The sequence below is a fragment of the Microtus pennsylvanicus genome, chromosome 14 (genome assembly GCF_037038515.1).
Source record: "Microtus pennsylvanicus isolate mMicPen1 chromosome 14, mMicPen1.hap1, whole genome shotgun sequence".
Taxonomy (NCBI): domain Eukaryota; kingdom Metazoa; phylum Chordata; class Mammalia; order Rodentia; family Cricetidae; genus Microtus; species Microtus pennsylvanicus.
The window spans coordinates 7125240-7144209 of record NC_134592.1 but is presented as its reverse complement, the minus strand read 5'-3'; the positions used below and the strand labels follow the sequence as shown (position 1 = coordinate 7144209).

The following is an 18970-nucleotide window of genomic DNA, read 5'->3' as shown; positions in this document are numbered from 1 at the left end:
GCACACAAAGCCAGGAAGGCCCCGGACTGTGTGGTGCTGTGTCCTCAACACCCAATACTGTAACTCTGGAGCATCGATACTACAACCAGCACAGGATGGGACAGGCCTGAGTGTGTCCTTGGATTTCCCCTGAGTTCAAAAGTCACAACTGGTCTCCCCCAGACGCTGTGACTGCTTGTACTGCCTCTGTCTAGAAGGTGCTTCTCATTCCCGAGTGTGACCCTCTGGGACCCAGGGCCCTCTCCTTCCAGCACTCTGGAACAGTATATGGCTTGTACCTGCTCCTTCAGGCATGACCGGCGACAGGTCTTCCTATCTGCCCTCTGCCTCGTAGCTCTGGCAAACAGAGGTGGGACTGATGTGAACTTCCTAGACTGGAGTGGACAGAGGAGTATGTTTCTGGGCACTAGGGGGCTGAGTGTTCCCCAACCCCACCCCCCATCTAGGTTGCCTCTGGCAGTGGGAGGGTCTGGCAGTCCTCAGTGGTCCCCAACAGCTCCTGCCCCAACTGCTACGACAGAGGGCCACCCTCCTCTAACTTTCACCTCCCTGACCTCTCCTTCACTAATCTCCACCTCCTTAGCGAACCTAACCTCTCCAGGAGCTCAGGGTCCGGCTCAGGCGGGCTCCAGAGCAAAGGTTGGAGTGGAGGCCTCTGGAATGGAAGGGGCGGGACTTTTCTGAAAGCGAAAGCGTGGGGTCTGAGTAGAAAGTGGGCGTGGGCGGTTCTGTGGCTGGGAAGTCCCAGCTGTTGGTAATCAAATGGGCTGTTCTGAAGGCCTCCTGCCGAGACCTGGTCTCGGGATCCTGCGTGGCTGCCTTCCCCAGGACCTCTTCTGCCTGGGCAGTTAGTTATCGGCTCACATACCAGGTATGACCCAGTCAGGTGGGGCAGGAGGGTTGAGGGCGTTTGGGCAGTGGGTGGAGACTGCTCTGGCTCTGTCAGTGGCCTTTCTGGCTAAGGGTCTGGGTTCCAAGTCCGGGCCAACTGAGCCACAGTGTTAGCTCAGTCACAGAAGGTATGCACATATCCGAGTGTGTAGACAGCCACACGCGGTTACAGAAAGCAGAGCCACGCATGAGGCATGCAAATATGCACACAGACACAGGACACACACACACATATTACAGAATAATCATACACGCACACACACATACACCACACACACACTCTGGGAAGCATGAAGATGTGCAAAACGGAAGCTCACCCATGTGTGAATGTACCACAGGTTCACAATCACGTCAGAGCCACTTCGTCTTCCTTGGTCCAGCTGACATTTAACTGCCCTTCATGGATCTGAGCCAGGCTCATTCCACGCTCCCTGGGTCCCTTGGTCAAGGGGCCGAGACATCTCAGACCACATAACTATCTAGGGCCGGAGTTAGACCCAGAAAAGAATATGCTGTGTGCTGGGACAGCTGGTGAGGGTTGGCAGCTGGGAGAGCTCAGGTCACTGCTAGAAGCAAGGGCAACTGACCCAGAGGCATGGAGGAGGGGTAACTCTGAGTGGACAGAGGCCAAGAGAGTGACAGCGTGAGGGGCAACCCGTGACAAACCTGAGGAAGGGCCTTGTGTGCCAAGACAAGAAGTCTGCTCTTCTGTGGGCAACGGCAACCTAGGGGTGTTTATATTTTGGCAGCTATGAGGGGAGCCTGCATATTTTTTAAAAAGTTTGGCTGGCATATAAGATAGCTACTGGTTGTGTTTGCAAAATCAACACATGAAGTTTACCAAACTCTTTTGTTAGCCCATAATACCCAACCTTGAGATTTCTAGTCAGACACATACAGACAACTAAAACAGCAACCCGAGCTGTTCCTCTCCGACATTTGCAAACTCCTGCGGGTGACACCCAGGACGACCGAAACCATCTATACTCATCCTATTCCATGCTTTCAGGAAAGGCCCCCCAGCTTGCAGGGAACATTTCAAGGCAAGAGCGTCACAACCTCTCTGCCGCCGTTATTTCTGGGGCTTTGATGGATAGGGGATGACCCAGTCCTAGCAAGTGGGGAGGAAGGATGTGGTTTGTTCTGGAGAAAAACTGAGACAGTAGGGGCTGGTACAGCTCTACTAGGGTAGCAAAGGGTAGAAGCAAGTCTGGGAAACTGGGGAGTCTAGACCTAGCCTCATGGTCACAGCTGGAGTTGCCCATGGTGATTGTCCCGGCCCCTGCCCCTGGCCCTGCAGCTGGGACTGTAGCTTGACCTGGAAAGAGATGAGCCCAGGGCCCGGACTGGCCTGGATCTGCAGGATCCTGGAGCTGAGTACCAAGCTTCAGTCAGGGAGTGGCCGCAGTGGAGAGAGGAGATAGAGAGCCAGGGATGGACCTTGTGGCCAACAGAGGGAAGGCATGGCGGTGAAGTCCACAGATCAGCCCAGTGGGCACCAGAATGGCACCTAGCCAGGCCAGCCTCACGTGGGGCACCCACTCACACTGCATAGTCCATACTTTTGAACTGTGCTCTGGAATGAAAGAGAAGGGAGACAGACAGACAGACTCTCATGCCTGGAAGAAACTACATCACAGTAGGGACAGTCCTGAGGGGCCACTGAGAAGATGGCACAAAGCTGAGGATTACTTGGAGGCAGGGGACTCACTGGGTCCTGAAAGCTGGGTCCGATTTGGAGACCAAAGAGAGAGGGGATCAGGAGGGGACACAGCTTGGGGGGGTGTTGAAAACTGCACATTCAGCAGGATGGAGGGGGTCCCATGGGCTAACGTGCAGACCAGGAGTGAGGCAAAGAAAGATCAGTCCAGAAGGTGGGGGGAATTTGAATGCCCAGCTATAGGACTCAGGATAGCTTGAGGGTATCAGGGAGTCAGAGAAGGTTTTAAGACAGGGGAGTGACCCATTTGGTTTGGGGGAGGTCAAGAATGGTTTGGGTAGCTGCTGAGAGCTGCAGAGCCAAAAGTGGCATGACCACAGCCAGAGAGGCTGACCGCAGCCAGAGAAGCTGGCCACAGCCAGAGCCAGAAAGGCTGACCACAGCCAGAGAGGCTGATTGGCGGCCTTGAGGGCCCTATAGTGCAAACCTGGTTTTATATGAGGGTGATTGAGCAGTCTGAGTGAGTCCAAAGACTCCTTATAACCTGCCATGAAATTCACGTGTTCCAGCTGTCCTTCCTTATCCAGAATCTGTCCCAGACTCCCCTGCAAGGACTGCCAAGTCCGACTCCTGTCTTGGGGTCCTCACAGGGAAAAGAGCTCTTTCGGTAGCACCCAGTCCTCTAGTGCTCATGAACACACACTAATCACCCTTTGTCCCTAGCTTCTGGGGAGACCTGGTTGGGCCAGGCTGAATGGCTTGAGGCTGGATCCTTCCCTCTCTAAGCACCTGGTTTCTCAAATGGGGCAGATAAAACTCCCCAACTTTGTTGTCATGGGGATCAGACCTTTGTCAGCACTGAAGTGAAAGCACGCATGGGTGGGGCTTAGTAAACAAAGGGAAACTCTCCCCAGTCAAGGCAGGACCCACCTGTCCTTTCTCAGTACCCCTGAGAGAACACAACAGGCCGTCTCCCACACTAGGTGCTGAAGGGCTCCATTGAGGAAGGAGCCAGAGTTTGCTGTGTATGGGTCACATCTGTGTGGAGCTGGGTGCCTGAACTGGGTGCCAGGGCAGGATAATGACCTGTGACCAGGGTGGGGCTGATAAGGCCACAGCCAATCACTTGAACCTCTCTCCTTCCTTGAAGCTACTGGTGGCCTCTGGAGCTCCAGAAATGTAGGCCTCAGCTGACTCTGTCAGATACCTTGCTGGAGGGCTAGAGCATAGGGGCTGGCCCCTGTCCAGCATGCCTTAAGTCCCAGGAAAGCGCAGTTCCTTCCTGACTCACCCAGGGATCTGGCTCTAGCTCCTACCTGGATTTGTCCTGGTATGATGGGGGAGTCCTGAAGAGGGCTGGGAGCTATGCTTCTGCTCGGGCTAGCCTTTCTTCTTCTTTCTTTCCTCCTTCCTTCCTTTCTTAAAGATTTATTTGCTTTATCTTATGTGTGTGTGTTGCTTGCATGTATGTCTGCATACCATGTGTGCACGCCTGCCCTTGGAGGTCAGAAGAGCACACTGGTTGCCCTGGAACTGGAGCTACAGATGGTTGTGAGCCACTGTATGGGTGCTGGAAATTGAACCTGGGTCCTCTGTAAGAGGAACGAATACTCTCAACCATGGGCCATCTTTTCAGCCCAGTCCAGCCCTCTTTTGGTTCAGTTTCTCCAAAGGCATACAGGGAGCTTACTGGCCCAGTACCATCCCCCACCCATGTCTAGCTTGCACAATGTGGTGGGCAGAAGGTTCCAGTGGCCAGGAAGGCTGAACACACACTCAGAAAGCAAACAGTTAGGCTTTGCTAGCTGGAAGAGAATATGGTGGCGGTGCCTGCCAGCAGCCCGAGCAGTGTGTCTCTCATGCTCTTGAGCCCGCTTCTCACTCCGTGGAGTGAAGGTTGGGGGGTTTGCAAGAGGGGGGAAGAGCAACAGGTAGGAAATGTATTGGGATTCCTCAGCTCCAGGTTAAATATAGACCTGAGGCCCCTCCCACAACCTTCCCTTCAGGCTGTGTGGTGAAGATAAGTGGTTGGGTGCCTGTGGCTAGGGCCCTAGGGCACCATCGTACCCTCCTCCAGCTCGCGGAGTCTCGGAAGGGAATGCTTCTTAAGGAGGTTCCTGTTTGAGCAGAAGTGATCCTGCGTCTTGTGCTGACAGAGGTGAGCCCACGTCTCCGGAGGGGCTAAAGAGGGGCTGGGGGAGGAAGGGATGGGGAGAGGTTTTGGCCTTAGAATCTAAAATCCTAGACGTCTGGGATGTGGGTACTGGACCCTGCCCTTGTGGGTTGTGGGTTTCCCGGAATGAGTGATCAACATTCCTAATTCAGTGAGAACCACTCGGGCTCAGTAAAGTGGCCACCTGTGAGAGAGTCTTTGGGGATGGCACCAGGGAGGCAGTAGCTGTCTGCATCTTAGCTCCAGCTGCATTCCAGCCTGCAGAAGGCTCTGGCCAGCCCAGTAGCTGGCAGACATTTCCTATTCCATTGAAGAAATCAAGCCTTCCTGCACTCCTGGGTCCTACTGAGCCCCGGAGAGCTTCCCTGGGCTTCTGTGTCTTCTTCCTGGGCTGGGCAGCCTCCAGGCCTCTTGAACTGCTTTCTCACACCCTGCCCCCAGCTTTCCTGCTGCCAAGATGCCATTGCCATGGTCAGTGACCGCTGGGCCAGAGCTCCAAAGCCCCAAGGAGCCTGGGAAGCCACAGACCCTAGCTCAGGGCACCCGGAAGTCCAACAGTATGAAAGAGCCAAGTATTCACCACGGGGACACTCTGAAACCCAGCCTGAGCACCCTGAAGCGGACCTTCTTCCGGACCAGCCTGCCAGCTTCCACCCACAAACCTAAGGAGGACCAGGGCCTAATCAGGCGAAGTTCCCGCCTGTTCCGGTCCTTGAGACGGGCCCTGGATGAAGGCCTAGCTGCTGGGCACCCTCAAGTCCCTGCAGTGACAGAGAAGCCTTCCAGTGTCACTGATGGTATCTGTCGGCAGGCATCCACGGGGATGGGACCTGAGGATCTGGAACTCCAGGAAGGTAGGGTCTCATACAACAGTGTGAGAGGAAACTGAGGGCAGAGAGGGCGGGAGCTGAGCCAAGATATCCCCACATACCCAAATCCTGCCTTCTGCACCAATTCTTCCAGGATCTAGCAAGGGAAATCTAATATACCCACTGGGCAAACAGAAAAGTCAGGCTCAGCTAAGTGACTTGCTGGTGTCTTACTGCTAACTATAAGAGAGGTGGGATTTGAACCCAGATCTGCATGGCCTTTTACCACTTGGCCCCTTGAGCAAACTCATCCTAATTATTAGGCACTGATTCTCTCAGATCACAGGGTCCCAGAGGACCATAGGGCCACTATCACCTGGAGAGGCAGCTAGAGGGACTGCTCAGGTGAGCACACAATGAACTTGAACTCTCAACAAGGGATCCATCAGAAGTAGAGAAACTCCTCCAACAAGGGGCAGGCAAAGAGCAGCCCAGCAGAAAGGCTGACTCTGGACATTAGGACAGGACACACCCAGTTGAGCTCTGAACCTATTAGACCTGCAATTACAGCCACACATGAGAACACCAGGACCAGTTCAGCAGAGATGGGAGTGGGGGATGTGCAAGATAAAAGGTACCCGGCCCCATATTGCCGTGCAATCAGGAGATGACCCAAATTGTTGTTTTCAGCCAGGTTTTGAATCCTGGCTCTGCTCCCTCAAACGTGATTCTAACTAAGCAAGGTCTTCTGGCAGGTGGAGCAGCTCAATGGCTCACAGAACATCTGGGTAATGGCCAGGCAGCCCAGCCCAAGACTCTGGGAGCAGCCTAGATGTCTTAAGTTGGTACCAAGACCCTGTGCTGGTCCCTCCATTGACCCCTTTCTCACCTGCGCTTGCAGAGAGCAAATCCGTGACAGACCTCATCACTGAGAGGCAATTAGTGAAGGCCTTCGAACAGTTGCGGTACCTGGAGACGCGGCTGGTAGCGGACAAAACCTCACGCATCTTTGCGCAGGACCCCACCGCCTATGCACGGCGCGCTATGGACGTTTGCCTACATTACGACGGAATAGCCGCGGAGATCGGAGCCATTGTGCGCGAGGCGCTGGGTTCCGAAGGCGTGGATGGAGAGGCTCTAGCCGAACTGGCCCAGGTGGTGAACCTGGAAGAGGAGGCCCATCAGGCCCCCCAAGCCGACGGTGACTTCTTGAGTACGCCCCGCCACTGGCGTCGGCACTGGAAGGACGCTGTGCAGCGCAGCGCCCAGGAGCGCGTGCAGCAGGCTGGCGTCAAAGTCACCCCAGGGGCTGCGGAGGGCTCTTCCGACCTAGCCCAGCTTCTGGCTGAACTCGGTAGCGTGGTTCGCCGTGACCTGCAGAAGGTGCGATTAGAGATACAGCCCGCTTACGAAGCCACCGATTTCCCGGTGTGGGAGACCTACTTGCGTGCCTTTCACAGCGCGGTGGCCCAGCGTTTGCAGGAGCTGGCACGAGACGCCCGCGGCTGTGAGCAGCTCTATGTGCTGTTAGACTGGGCCGCCAATGTGTACGGCAGGTGAGACCTGAAATAACATTATTTACGGCAGAAGCGGGACCATTACCCACCAGGAGACCTTGGGAAACAGTTGCGAACACACAGGGCACCTTTCTTCCCCATTCCTTCGCAGGCAAAGCGATGGAGCGCCAGGAAGACTGGGGATTTTGTCACTCTTTCTCTTGTCCTAGACTGTGTGCTACTATCCCAGGTTTTCCTAAAGGACCACGCAGCTACAGGTTCCCAAAGCTAGAGAGTCTTTCATGTGCGCCTCACACCAGAGCCAGGAGCCCCAGAGAGCCCTGCTAGTCCCTAAAGCGACTGCAAATGCATTAGAAAAAAGCGTCTTTGCAGGCAGGGCACCACTCGGAGTGTGGGTTCAGCCTCCTTTCCCTCTGGATGAGCATCCATCCATCCCTGGTACTGTGTAACAAGAAGGGTGTTGTGTAACAAGGGTGCTTTAATTTCCCAGATTAATGGGCCCCAAGTTTGCCACAGGCCAAAGGGAGAAGAATACGCGAGGGAGAAGGCTGCCCAAACCCTGGCCTCTTTACATTGCTGTGGTCAGGCCGTCATTCTCGGGCACCCTGATTTGGGTTACATGGTGATGTGTGAGTGGGGGGGGGGGGCTGTTGCTTAGAGCTCAGTCTTTAATGTAGCTAACCACGAGGGTAGAGGTCACATTGAGGCAGTCTGGCAGAGGTCCATCCGAACAGCTCCTTAAGCCTTCTGAGCAGGCCCAGCTGGATGCGTGAGTGCCAAGAAGTCCAAGGCAGCCGGCAGAGGCTTCCGGGACGGGAGGGAAGGGAAGTGATGGCGTAGATCTAGAGGGTAGAGGCCTGGAATGTGTCAACAGAAACGGAGTTCAGGGACCTAATGATGACTTTGGACTTTAAGCCTGGTTAGGGAGAGAAGGCAGCTGGTGGGGTATCAGAGCTCCTCCCGGGTCCTCAGCAACTCTCCCACCCCATCTTGCTTTTCAGTCCTGACTTCTTAGGCGCCCCAGACTTGGCACTGCCCACCGAACCGCTGCCCCCACTCCTAGAGCCTGCTTTGTGGGCCCGACTGGAAAGTGACTACACTAACTTCCTAGAGGTGAGGCTGGGGAGGCTCCGGGCTCCAGAATTGGGGCTGTGCTGGAGGCACCTGTAGGCGTGGTCTGTGGGTGGGGTCCAGTGACGCTAGTCCTTCAAGGTGCAAAGTGGGGCTTGGAAGGCAGGGGGAGCTCTTACCTTCCTCGTGGATGGCATCTAATCGCAGCCCACTCCTAATCCCACAGACAAAGATCACAAGCTGTTTTGATAGCATCTTGCATCTGGAGCAGAGTCGCTGGGAAGCTGGCGAGGAGCTGGAAGTGCTACAGGGCCTCTACCATACGCCCCTGTCCATCGACGTGCACATGGTGCGTACCGGAGAGGGCTGAGGAGGGGCTTGGTTCTGGCCTCAGGCACGTGGAGGAGATCCCTCAGAGCTAAGTTATACTGAGAGGGGAACCTGTGGGGGTGATCTAGGCCCCTGAAGCACATGGCCAGTCTAGGTTACAGCTCTCTGGTCTGCCGGTGGACTCTCGGATTGGGTTGGGGGTGACCCTCACATTGGGGCAACTGAAAACTGCAGACAGAGGTGGGCTGGGTTCGAGAGTCTACTGCACTCAGCGTGTGGCGTCCCTGACAGCTCGTGGCTGAGCACGTGAAGGCGGCCGGCGCTATCTCCTCGAAGCTGGAGGCCACCACCCTGCAGATCTGCGCACGTGCGCTCTGCCTCTTTGTGCCCAGGTGCGGGTGGCATTCTCAGCCCGGGAAGGGTGGGAGATGACACGGCCAGGAGTGGGCGGGGGCCACCTGTCTGAGTATGAGACCCTCAAGACTGGTGAGGACCTAAGAGGGCGGACACCCGAGGTCAGAGGAATGATCCTTTTCGATCCCCAGATTTGAAAAGGCATTTCTGGCGTCGAAGGCGGTGAGCGAGTGCTACCTGGGCGGTTACATTAACGCTTGCGTGGAGATGAGGTAGGTCGCCCCAGCTCCAGGGAGTTGCTGAGCACTGCCAGCAGGAGGCGCGCGAGCACAGGAAAAAAAGATCCGAAGCAGCGGAGTCTGGGCAGGCGGGGGTGGTGGGGGATGCGGAGACCGGGAGAGGTGGGGAGCGGGGGTTTTGGGGTAGTACCTCCTGAGCGTTGATTCTTGTGGGTTCCCCGAGGCCTTCCCGGATTGTCCCCTCTCCGCCCTGGCCCTAATGTGTTCAACACTAGTGTGTTCAACTGGTACTAACAGTACCAGGCTAGTCTTCAGCAGTGGGGGTGGGGAATGGTGAGGGGGGAGACATGGACTGCATGACAATGACCACTCAGCCCCAGGAAGCGTTCTCCATCTGATAGATTGAACTGTGCACTGGATAGAGCCTGGTCCTCAGTGTTCTCAACAGTGAAGTGGGGTACTGTCACCCTCAGAGGCAGTGATGAAGCTCAGTGGGGAGCTGTGCCAGACATGGCTGGGTGACAGTCCCATCCCCAAGGGGCATGGAGGGCTGGCTCAAAGTTGCCAGATGGGACCTCTGTCATGGAGTTGAGCTTCCACTCTGCTGCCAGAGTTTGATTGGCTCCCATGACTCTAAAATTGTTCCCTCATTCAGTTCTGCTTCCATGGCTGCTATTCTGTACCCCTCCAGGATCTGCCCTTCACAGCAGTCTGAATCAGCGGTTCTCAACCTGTGGGTTGAGACGCCTTGGTGGGGATCGAACAGCCCTTTCAACAGAAGTCCGTGTCAGGTGTCTTGCATATCAGATATTTGCATTATAATTCACAACAGTAGCAAAAATTCTTACAGTTATGAAGAAGCAATAAAAATAATTTTATGGTTGGGGTCACCACAACATGAGGAATTATATTAAAGGGTAGCGGCATTAAAAAGGTTGAGAACCACTGGTAAATGAATGAAGTCCGTGCAGTGCCCAGGCTGCAGGGTTACGCTAGCTGGGTCTTATTCCCCAACCTCTTTCCCCCTGCCCAGCTTATTACTTGTCTTGGCCCCTCCCCAGAACCAGCCTTCTGGCCAGGTTCCCTGGAACTGTAAAGGAACTGGAGAAACCCCTTGTGGCTGCCACCAATAGCTTCCAGAAGCACCTGCTCCAGATGGCACAGCAAGACATACAGGTGAATTGGAGGTTTTCCATGCCCAATGGTGCCCTCCGTTCCCGGCATTCCTTGACCCTAAGTGAGTTCCCAGCTGAGCAAGGGCAGTTGGGAAGCACCTGCCACCCCACTGTAATCCCTTCCTCTCTGTGACCAACACCCGAGCTCTGGGATGGTGGGCCAGGAAATATTCTTCAGCACAAGCAGGGCCTGACAAGACACTAAACCCAAACCATGCCCACTGAAGGAGGCATTCTGGGAAAGGCGCAGTGATAAAATCTGTGCCCAGGAAAGAGGATGGCACAAGGGAACCTGGCGGTGAAGGGGGTTAGGGATGGCAAACAGAGCTCACTCCCATATCCCTCTGTCCCCAGCCACTATTCAAGATGCTGCATACCAAGAGCTGGCTCACACAGGACACACTGCGTCCCCTCATGGTCAAGGTGGTGGACTTTGCACATCATCTTGAGCATGTGACCCCACTACTGGCACAGGTACCAGGAAGTGGGGTGGCTGGCATGGGTGTGCAGAGCCCATGCCTTTTATCCTGACCCTAAACCCTCACTCTTCCAGGAGACTCTGCAGGAGGTTCACCGTTTTGTGGTCCGCGAGTACCTGGGGCAGGTGCTGAGGCCCCACGAGAGGTTCAGTGGCCTGGATCGTGTGAACGGTTCCCATAAGATGAGCCTGGATGCTCAGGCCATTAGCAGCACTTTCCAGGGACTGGTAGGAGCAACATCTGAATGTCAAGCAGGGCTCAGCCTCTGGCCAGTCAGGCACTTCCTATTCTCATCCTGTAAAAAAACAAAACCCAGGGCAGGTGTAGGAAAGGGTCATGGAGAAGAGAGCTTACGTAGGCAGGCAGTTCTTCAGACTACATTGGGAAGATGGGGGAGAGGAGCGCTGTATTCAAGAGGTGCAGGCCCAGATGGGGATGTCACTTCATATATGTGCACAGTTGCGGATGAAGGTGAAGAAAGGATGAGGATTATGATGGACAAGATCTGTGGGCGGTCTCTCCCTCCCTACTCGGATTCGGGACAGTCTGAGCCATACCCAAATTTCTTTTTTTTTAAATATTTATTTATTTATTATGCATACAATATTCTGTATATTCTGCGGGCCAGAAGAGGGCACCAGACCCCATTACAGATGGTTGTGAGCCACCATGTGGTTGCTGGGAATTGAACTCAGGACCTTTGGAAGAGCAGGCAATGCTCTTAACCTCTGAGCCATCTCTCCAGCCCCCATACCCAAATTTCTTATCTGGGTTGCTGGTCTCCTACTGTTGGCAGGCTCCACGCTGCACGTCCCTGGTCAGGGCGAGGATTTCCCATCTGTGCAGACAAGAAGCCATCTCTACAGAATCTTTGCAGATGCTCCCTCTGTCCTTTGCCCCAGTGGCATCTTATTATGGGCAAACCACCCGCGGAAGATACATGGGATGGGTGTAGCAGGGAACTAAAGGAGGGGTTGTATATAAGGAGCTCCACGGGGAAGTGGACCGCAGCACACATCTTCCTGTCTCCTCAGGGCTCTGAAGCCAAGTGGTTGGACCAAGCCATCCTGTGCGTGGCTGAGATCCTGGGCGAGACCTACAAAGACGACATCCAGCGGCATCTGGAGACACTTATACGCGGCTATCCAGACATCAGGTTTGCAGGCCTTCCTCCCCCACTAGCTTCTGACCGGAAGTCAGGAGTAACTGGCACTCGCGCCTTCAGCAAAGCCCTGTTGGCTGTGACTGCGGACGAGTAGGACAGGGAAGAGCCACTTTATCCCGGCTGAGAGAACTCAATGCCTCAGCGGAGCAAACCTGTGTGCGCATGCACACGAGGGAAGGGCACAGGGACTGTAGGCAAAAGTGCCGTATCTCTGTGTTCTCTATCACCCGTGTACAACGCGGCTTCCCCTGCCCCCAGGCGCAAACCCTCTCTGGAATCCCTCTGAGGCTTCGATAGAAAGGAGGCTCGGACCCGGACCCCGGGTTGTGCCGGGTGCTTAGTCATCGGAACCCGTAGGGATCCCGGTTCGGCTCTTTCCAATGTGCATAGAGATTCCGGGATGGAAAGCCGCTGAAAGGCCTGGTCCAGCCCTTTCCCTGGCTCCCGGCTGCGGCTGCGGGCAGCTGGTTTGCTCTGCCAGATTTGGTTCAGGCTAACGATCCCATCTAAGTTTTCAGTTTCCCTACCGCTCTTTGGGGGTTCCCCAGCCCGGGTTTGGCCCTCCCTTCCTAGCTCCAAGCCCTGGACAACTGTGGGGAACCAGTAAGGAACAGTGGCTCAGGGTGCCACTTTGTACTTTCCTCTCCCCACTCACCGTCCCTCTCCAGTCTCCCGATCCCCCACCCCTGCTGCTGCTTTGTCTTGCACACTGCCAGGACATTCTCCTGGCCTCCACCTCCACCTCTCTAGCTCTCTGTCAGTTTCTGGAACCTTCCCTAGATCAGATTCCTTGCTTCGCCTCTGCTCAAAGCTTCTTTCGACTGTGTGCGTGCTCCTTCCCGTCTCATGCCTGTGTGCTTCTAGGTTCAGTTGCTGTGCACCCCCAGCTCCACAATCCCGCCTCCTTTTAGAGCCCTCATCCCCTCCCCGCCTGGGAGGGTCCCAGCCTTTTAGCCTCTTTGACCCAGCTCCAGGAATGCTGGCTGAATCATACTTCCTCCCAAGCCTGGTTCCTGTCCTCTCTAGGGGCGGGCGGGGCTGGAGGGTACCAGGGTCACCGCTCTGCAGTAAGGACCCCCATGTCTCTACAGGCGTGACCACGTACTGGCCATTCTGGCGCTGCGTAGACTCGGTCGCCGTAGGAATCATAATCTGTTGCAACACACCCAACACTTGCTGAGGGCAGTGCCTGAGATCAGGCCCTCCCCACGCCGTGTGCTCTTTGAAGAGATCGAAGTGCCCACCTCCGTGGATGTGCTGATCACGTGCATCTAGACTGAAGGGCAGGCAGGAGACTGGTGGGCGGAGGGTCTGCCACCCTCCCCGTGACTGACCCCAAGAAGAAAACCCAGTGAGTCACTCTGGCCCTACCCGCAGCCCTGAAGCCTGGAGCCATGGAATCCTTGATCTCAGTTAGAGGGAGTCAAGAGTGGAGGCATTCCAGGCATTTGTGGGGGAGTCTTTTGGGGTGGCTGAGGCTTCCAGGACTTCAGGCCAGGAGGGTTTCCTTTTCTAACTGCCCTGTGTATCCTCACTACAGTAAGTGGCTGAGTATTCTAAAAATAAATGTGAATTAAAATAGTGCCTACGGTTGGGTAAACTAAGCTGGTCGGTAGGTGTGGTGCTGGCAGACTGTGGTGACTAGCTGATTGGGAGGCACGATGCTGGCAGACTGTGGTGACTAGCTGGTTGAGAGGCATGGTGCTGACCCACTGTGGTGACTATCTGGTTGATGCTGGCCGACTGTGGTGACTAGCTGGTTGAGAGGCATGGTGCTGACCCACTGTGGTGACTATCTGGTTGATGCTGGCCGGCTGTGGTGACTATCTGGTTGGTGCTGGCCGACTGTGGTGACTAGCTGGTTGATGTTGGCAGACTGTGGTGGCTAGCTGGTTAGTGCTGGCAGACTTTGGTGACTATCTGGTTGTGGCAGACTGTGGTGACTATCTGGTTGATGCTGGCTGATTGGCGACTAGCTAGTAGGTCAGCCCTTTGTTGACCACTGAATGAACTGGATGGCTGATGCAAGTCCTGAGCTGGAAAAGCCCCTGCCTGTAGCTGCGGATACAGGCTTTTAGGGGCTGGAGAGATGGCTCAGAGCTGAAGAGCGCCAGTTCCCTCTCCAGAGGACCCTGGTTAGTTTCCCAACACCCATATGGTAATAAGCCGTCATTTGCTCCAGTTCCAGAGGATCCAGTGCGTTCTTCTGGCCTCTGAGAGCATTCGCATGTGTGGTGCACAGATATACATGGGGGTAAAACACCTGTACATAAACTAAAAACAAATAAATTAACAAAGCCAGCCCTTCACCAGGACCCTGGATCCAATAACTTCAGATACAAGCTGGTCTTGCCCAGAAGGGGTGGTCAGTACTCTGCCCCATTCTAGGCAACCTGAGCCCTTGTGACCACCGGTTCTGTGGCTTGAGGAATTCTGGTTTCACATAGGAGGGACTTTCCAGTGATAAAAGTTGCCAGATTACAGTGCACTCGTGGGTGGTGGTGGTGGTGGATGGGTGGGAAGGTAACCATTCAGATTCAGCCGTGGATACAGCTCTGGGAGACACTGCAACTGCCCTCTATCTAGATAACTGCTGAAATTTGTCTGTAGTCTGAGGGGCACGGCTGGGTACCTATTTGCATTGATGGCTCCAATTTCCAGGGATTGACAGGGACTTGATGGCATAGGCTGGGATGGTTTTCTTAACCCTGCTGTTCCCAGCAGGCTTCCCCTGTGGCTCTGGGCCTGATTCTTACACTAGCTTGTGTGGGGTCAGGTACCTGCCGATGGCCTGGGGTTCCCAAAACCTAGTGGTTTCCTTTCTCAAGTGTAAGACCAGGGCTCTAAAACACTGCAGTATGAGGTGGGCGGGCAACACATCTTTCCCTGTTCTCTGAGACCCCTCTCCCTGTGCTGTAGACAGCCAGAGGGTACTTAATGCCCTGGACAGTCTGGCCCTTCCCTGTGCTGGGATTTAAGCGCAGAGCATGTCTGGGTCTGCTGGGAGCCCTGGGGTGGAGATCCAGAATTCTTAGCTCCTTCCTGGAACAGGTGTCGGGGGCATTCTGACCCCCCACCACAGGTGTATCAGGGCTGGATGCCAGGGGCAGGTCAGCCCAGCGGGGGAGAGCCAGACCTCTGTGCAGAAGGGTAGGCCAGGCAGGAATGAGGAAGTGAAGTTGCTGAGGTTCCCAGGCTCCAAAGCCGGAGGTGAAGGCCTGGAACTGTTGACACTTGATAAGCAGTCCTTCCTGCCAGTAGAGAAACTGAGGCCTGTGGAGGGCAAGTGGCCTTGAAACCTCACAACCTAAAGTTCGGGGTGTGAGAGGCACCTCTGTCACAGAGGAGGGGAAGTGAGTGACTCACTGGCCAGGAGACCCTGCTTGCTGCCACACACACCCCTCGGTGACCGTCAGAGTCCTGCTGGCACTACAGACAGGGTTCTCAGGTGATAGAAAACCTGATCTTAGATGAGTTCTCCCCGGAGACCCCTCGACCTCCCTGCACCCTACTTGTGAGTCCCAGGCCCCTCCCTCTCCAGGTCCAGCAGGGGCCAATCCTGCTTGTCCTGCCCCACCTGACCATAGGCAAGTCTCTGTACCTGTCTGTGAACAGGCATGCTGTCAGTACCTTCCAGCCAGAGGAGCTAACTCAGAGCTAACTGAGGAGGGTGGAACAGAAGGTAATCATAAAGCCAGGCCCCTGGCCTCCCTATGACCCTATGACCCAGCCAGGCCATAATCTGCGAGCCAATGTTGGGGGATGATCCTGAGTGCAGAGATGGGGCTGGGACCGGATGGAAGCGAAATGGGACCTTGAGCGTTTAGTAGAGCAAGTGGTTGGTGGGTATGTCTGGTTAGGAGAGACAGGTTCGAAGGGTGTGCCCAAGGCTGAGCAGCTTCCCATGGCACAGGGAAAGACTTGGGCCTAGGCCTTCTCAGAGCCTCCAGACTGTCTTCCTGAGGGTCCCTAGACCTGGAAACAGGGCATCTGGGTTTCCTGACTGGAAGTGTACCTTGTGCAAGGAGCTTCGTCATGTGTTCCTATGAGCCTGGCGGTGACTAGGGCCTGAAGACCTTCCTAAGTCTCAGTCACGGGTAGCCAGAGACCAAAGGGTAAAGTCAGGGAGACTGAGGACAAGGGGGACAATGAGAGACTCTGCTGGTTCTGGCTGGTGGCTCTTCAGTCCTGAGAGTGGTGTGATTTGGGAACCTACTACCCCTGCTACCCAGAGAGACTCCTTAGGGCATCTTCTTGGTCATCCTGCTATCCAGGCCAAGCTTGAGGGTACATAAACTGTCTCTCAAAGCTGTCTTGGGACTCACTGATTGTCTGGCCGGTAAGGTGTGTGTGTGTGTGTGTGTGTGTGTGTGTGTGTGTGTGTGTTTGTGTGTGTATGGGATCTGTTAGCCCTTGTCAGCACAGCCAGCCTGTCCCACAGGATGGAGCCTGTCCCCAGCCTCTTTGCTCTTCTCATATGCAGGGCAGCCTGGAACCACCTCTTTGCCTCTCAACCTCCACGCCTAGCTCCTGTCAGCTATCCCTTAGTCCCCAGCCTCTGCCTGGCCCTCTCTTCTTTCCTTAGAACTCAGCTGATTTCTCACAAGGCCTTCTGTGATGATCCCTCTCCTTGTCCCCTGGGCTCAGTGTGCCAGGCTGAAACAGCCACAAGACTGGGGACATGGACCAGTTGTCTCAACCCTGTCCTCTGCAGCTAGCAACCTCTGGTCCCTTTCCTTTCTGAGGCTTAGTCCCATAAAATGGAGTAGCTCATAGGGAGTCATAGGGACAAGTCAGGCTGTCCACAGAGGTCCTGGTTTGTGGGTACTGTAGGTGGTAGTCAGCCTGTCCCCTTCGTGCCTTCCCAGCCTCCCCCTCTTCCTTCCTTGCCTGCTAGTCCTGGCTCCTTCCTTCCTGGCCCCAGACCTCAGCAAGCCACATTCATGGGGGAACACCCTCGGCGACTTTGAGGTGTTTCCTGCAGAGCTTCTCATCACTGACCGGGCTGCAGGGGGTGGGGGCAGGGGGTGGGGGCAGGAGGCAGCGCTATACTCTATTCCCACTCTCATTTCCTTCCTTTGCTACCGCACACACACATACACACACAGAGAAGAAAAGAAAACCACAAAAACAAAAACCCTTGGGAACTGCAGCAGGCCACCACAGTCTCCCACCATCCATCATTAGTCATGGGGAGGGGCAAGGCTGGCCTGCCTTGTGACATTGTCAATCTGAGCAGGAGCCTGGCCACCGAGATAAAGCAAAGGGACTGCAGGTGCTGATAGCGGATTCCACAGTGCTCCAAGGGTAGCCTGGCTTTGTAGCGGCTGAAGTGTCTGGGTGGGAGGCAAGCACACCCGTGTAAGAATGGCCAGAGGCTCAGCCCAGACTTCTGTGTCCCAACTCGTGATGGGAACTGAATGCACACACCACTCCCATCCCAGTCTACGTACCCTACATCACGTCTGGACCTGTGAAGCCTGGACCAGGCAAGATCCTTTTGTCTGTGTGCAGATAAACTCACCATCCGCTCAAAACATTTATCATTGCCGTGCGGTGGTGGCGCCCACCTTTAATCCCTGCACTTGGGAAGCAGAGGCAGAGGATGTCTGTGAGTTCGAAGCCAGCCAATAGAAAGCAAGTTCCATGACAGTCAGGATTGTTACAGAGAGAAACCCTGTCTTGAAAAACAAAAACAAAAACAAACAAACAAACAAAAAACCCCAAAAAACCAAACAAAAACCATTTATGGTGTCTAGTTTGCTTTTTTTTTTTTTGACAGGCTCTCGCTACAGAGCCCCAGATGACCTGGAACTATATGTATGACAGGCTAACCTTAATCTCACAGAGATCTGCCCACCTCTACTTTCCAGGTGCTGGGAATAAAGGTGTGTGTCACCATGCCCGCAGGGGTTTTTAGTTTTAGTTTTAGCAACATTACCGGTAGCAACATATTCCCCTAGGCCCAAACTTAAAATGTAGGTAAAAGACAAGATTTAAACATCTAATATCAGGGCCAGGAATGTAGCTCAACTGGGAGAACACTTAGCTAACATCCATAAAGCCCTCAACACCCCATAAATCAGACGTGGTGGCACATGCCTACAATCTGAGCACTCAAGGAAGAAGATCAAGAGAAAATCAGGTAGGTCATCCTTGGGAGAGAGTTCCTGGCTAGCCTGGAATATGACATCCTGCCTAAAATGACAACTCACAATCCCTGGGGGCTCACAAGGGGGTGCTTATGAGAGGCGGCATATCTGTCATCGCTGAGAACCCCGATTCTGCTTAGGGCGCCTGAGCTGGAGGCTAAGATGATCCAAACATCAAGCCTTGAGGACCCAGGCTTTCCGAGGGATGGAAGTCACCAGAAAACAAAGCTGGAATTCTGGGAAGAGAAAAGAGAAAGGGGGCTGTTGTTTTGGGGATGCTGACTTGTGCCATGATAAGGCCTAGTTTGTCCCCATGGAATCACTCTGTGGGTAAATCTGACTCTGGATGCAGATAGTATGGGGAAGACCTGCCTAGCGGTGTGACTCTGGGTTCCGTCTTTGCCTGTAAAACTGAGAGCTTCACAAAGAAAGCACAGGGAGAGGGCTGCTGAGGAGGGCTTAGCCCATTGGAAACAGTTTCCAGGCAGCAGCAGGTGTTTCTCTACAATGTCTCCTTCAATCCACACTGCCAGCTTTCTGAGCAGAGTAGCTCCATTCCTGGACCATTGAAGGTCACTAATAAGCCACAGGCGCGGGTGATGGAGCTCCCTAGGGCCCAGATTATCCACAGACCTCAGCATCCTAGCCATCTTTGTAAAGCCTGGGATTGCCAGGAGAGCTCCTGCCAGGTGGCCTGCCTGTGCTGTTGAGAGAAACTTGAGTGGATCACACTCCCCAGCTAATTCCTGTAAGTCATGCCGCTTCAGAGAAGGCCCATGGCAGCAAGGACTTGAAGGGATGGAAACTTTGCTTACATCACTGCCTGAGAGGCTGTTGAGAAAGGCTGGCCAGTCTTCAACGCAACAGCTGGGCGTGGGAAGGGAGCATCCTTGCCTACAGGCAGGGCTAGTACTTCCAGGAGGTGGCTCCGCACTGCTCTGGAGACCTCCTAGCC

At 54.7% G+C, this 18970-nt stretch overlaps 1 protein-coding gene across 4 annotated transcripts; it reads left to right on the top strand.

Annotated features, from left to right (window-relative positions):
* Nucleotides 1–750: 750 nt before the first annotated feature.
* On the top strand, nt 751–13445 carry Exoc3l4 (exocyst complex component 3 like 4). 4 transcript variants are annotated; one of them, XM_075947994.1, is made up of 13 exons: nt 751–871; nt 4558–4709; nt 5166–5578; nt 6435–7089; nt 8052–8163; nt 8348–8470; nt 8743–8843; nt 8997–9077; nt 10106–10220; nt 10574–10693; nt 10773–10925; nt 11733–11854; nt 12955–13445. In XM_075947994.1, exons 3-13 carry the CDS (start codon nt 5182–5184, stop codon nt 13136–13138), a joined length of 2163 nt encoding a protein of 720 aa, XP_075804109.1. In that variant the 5' UTR covers nt 751–871; nt 4558–4709; nt 5166–5181; the 3' UTR covers nt 13139–13445. The 4 variants fall into 4 exon arrangements, with proteins under 4 accessions (XP_075804109.1, XP_075804112.1, XP_075804111.1 ...); XM_075947997.1 differs by having other exon boundaries at nt 751–881; nt 4638–4709; XM_075947996.1 differs by lacking the exon at nt 751–871 and adding an exon at nt 902–3881.
* The last annotated feature ends 5525 nt before the right edge of the window (nt 13446–18970 follow it).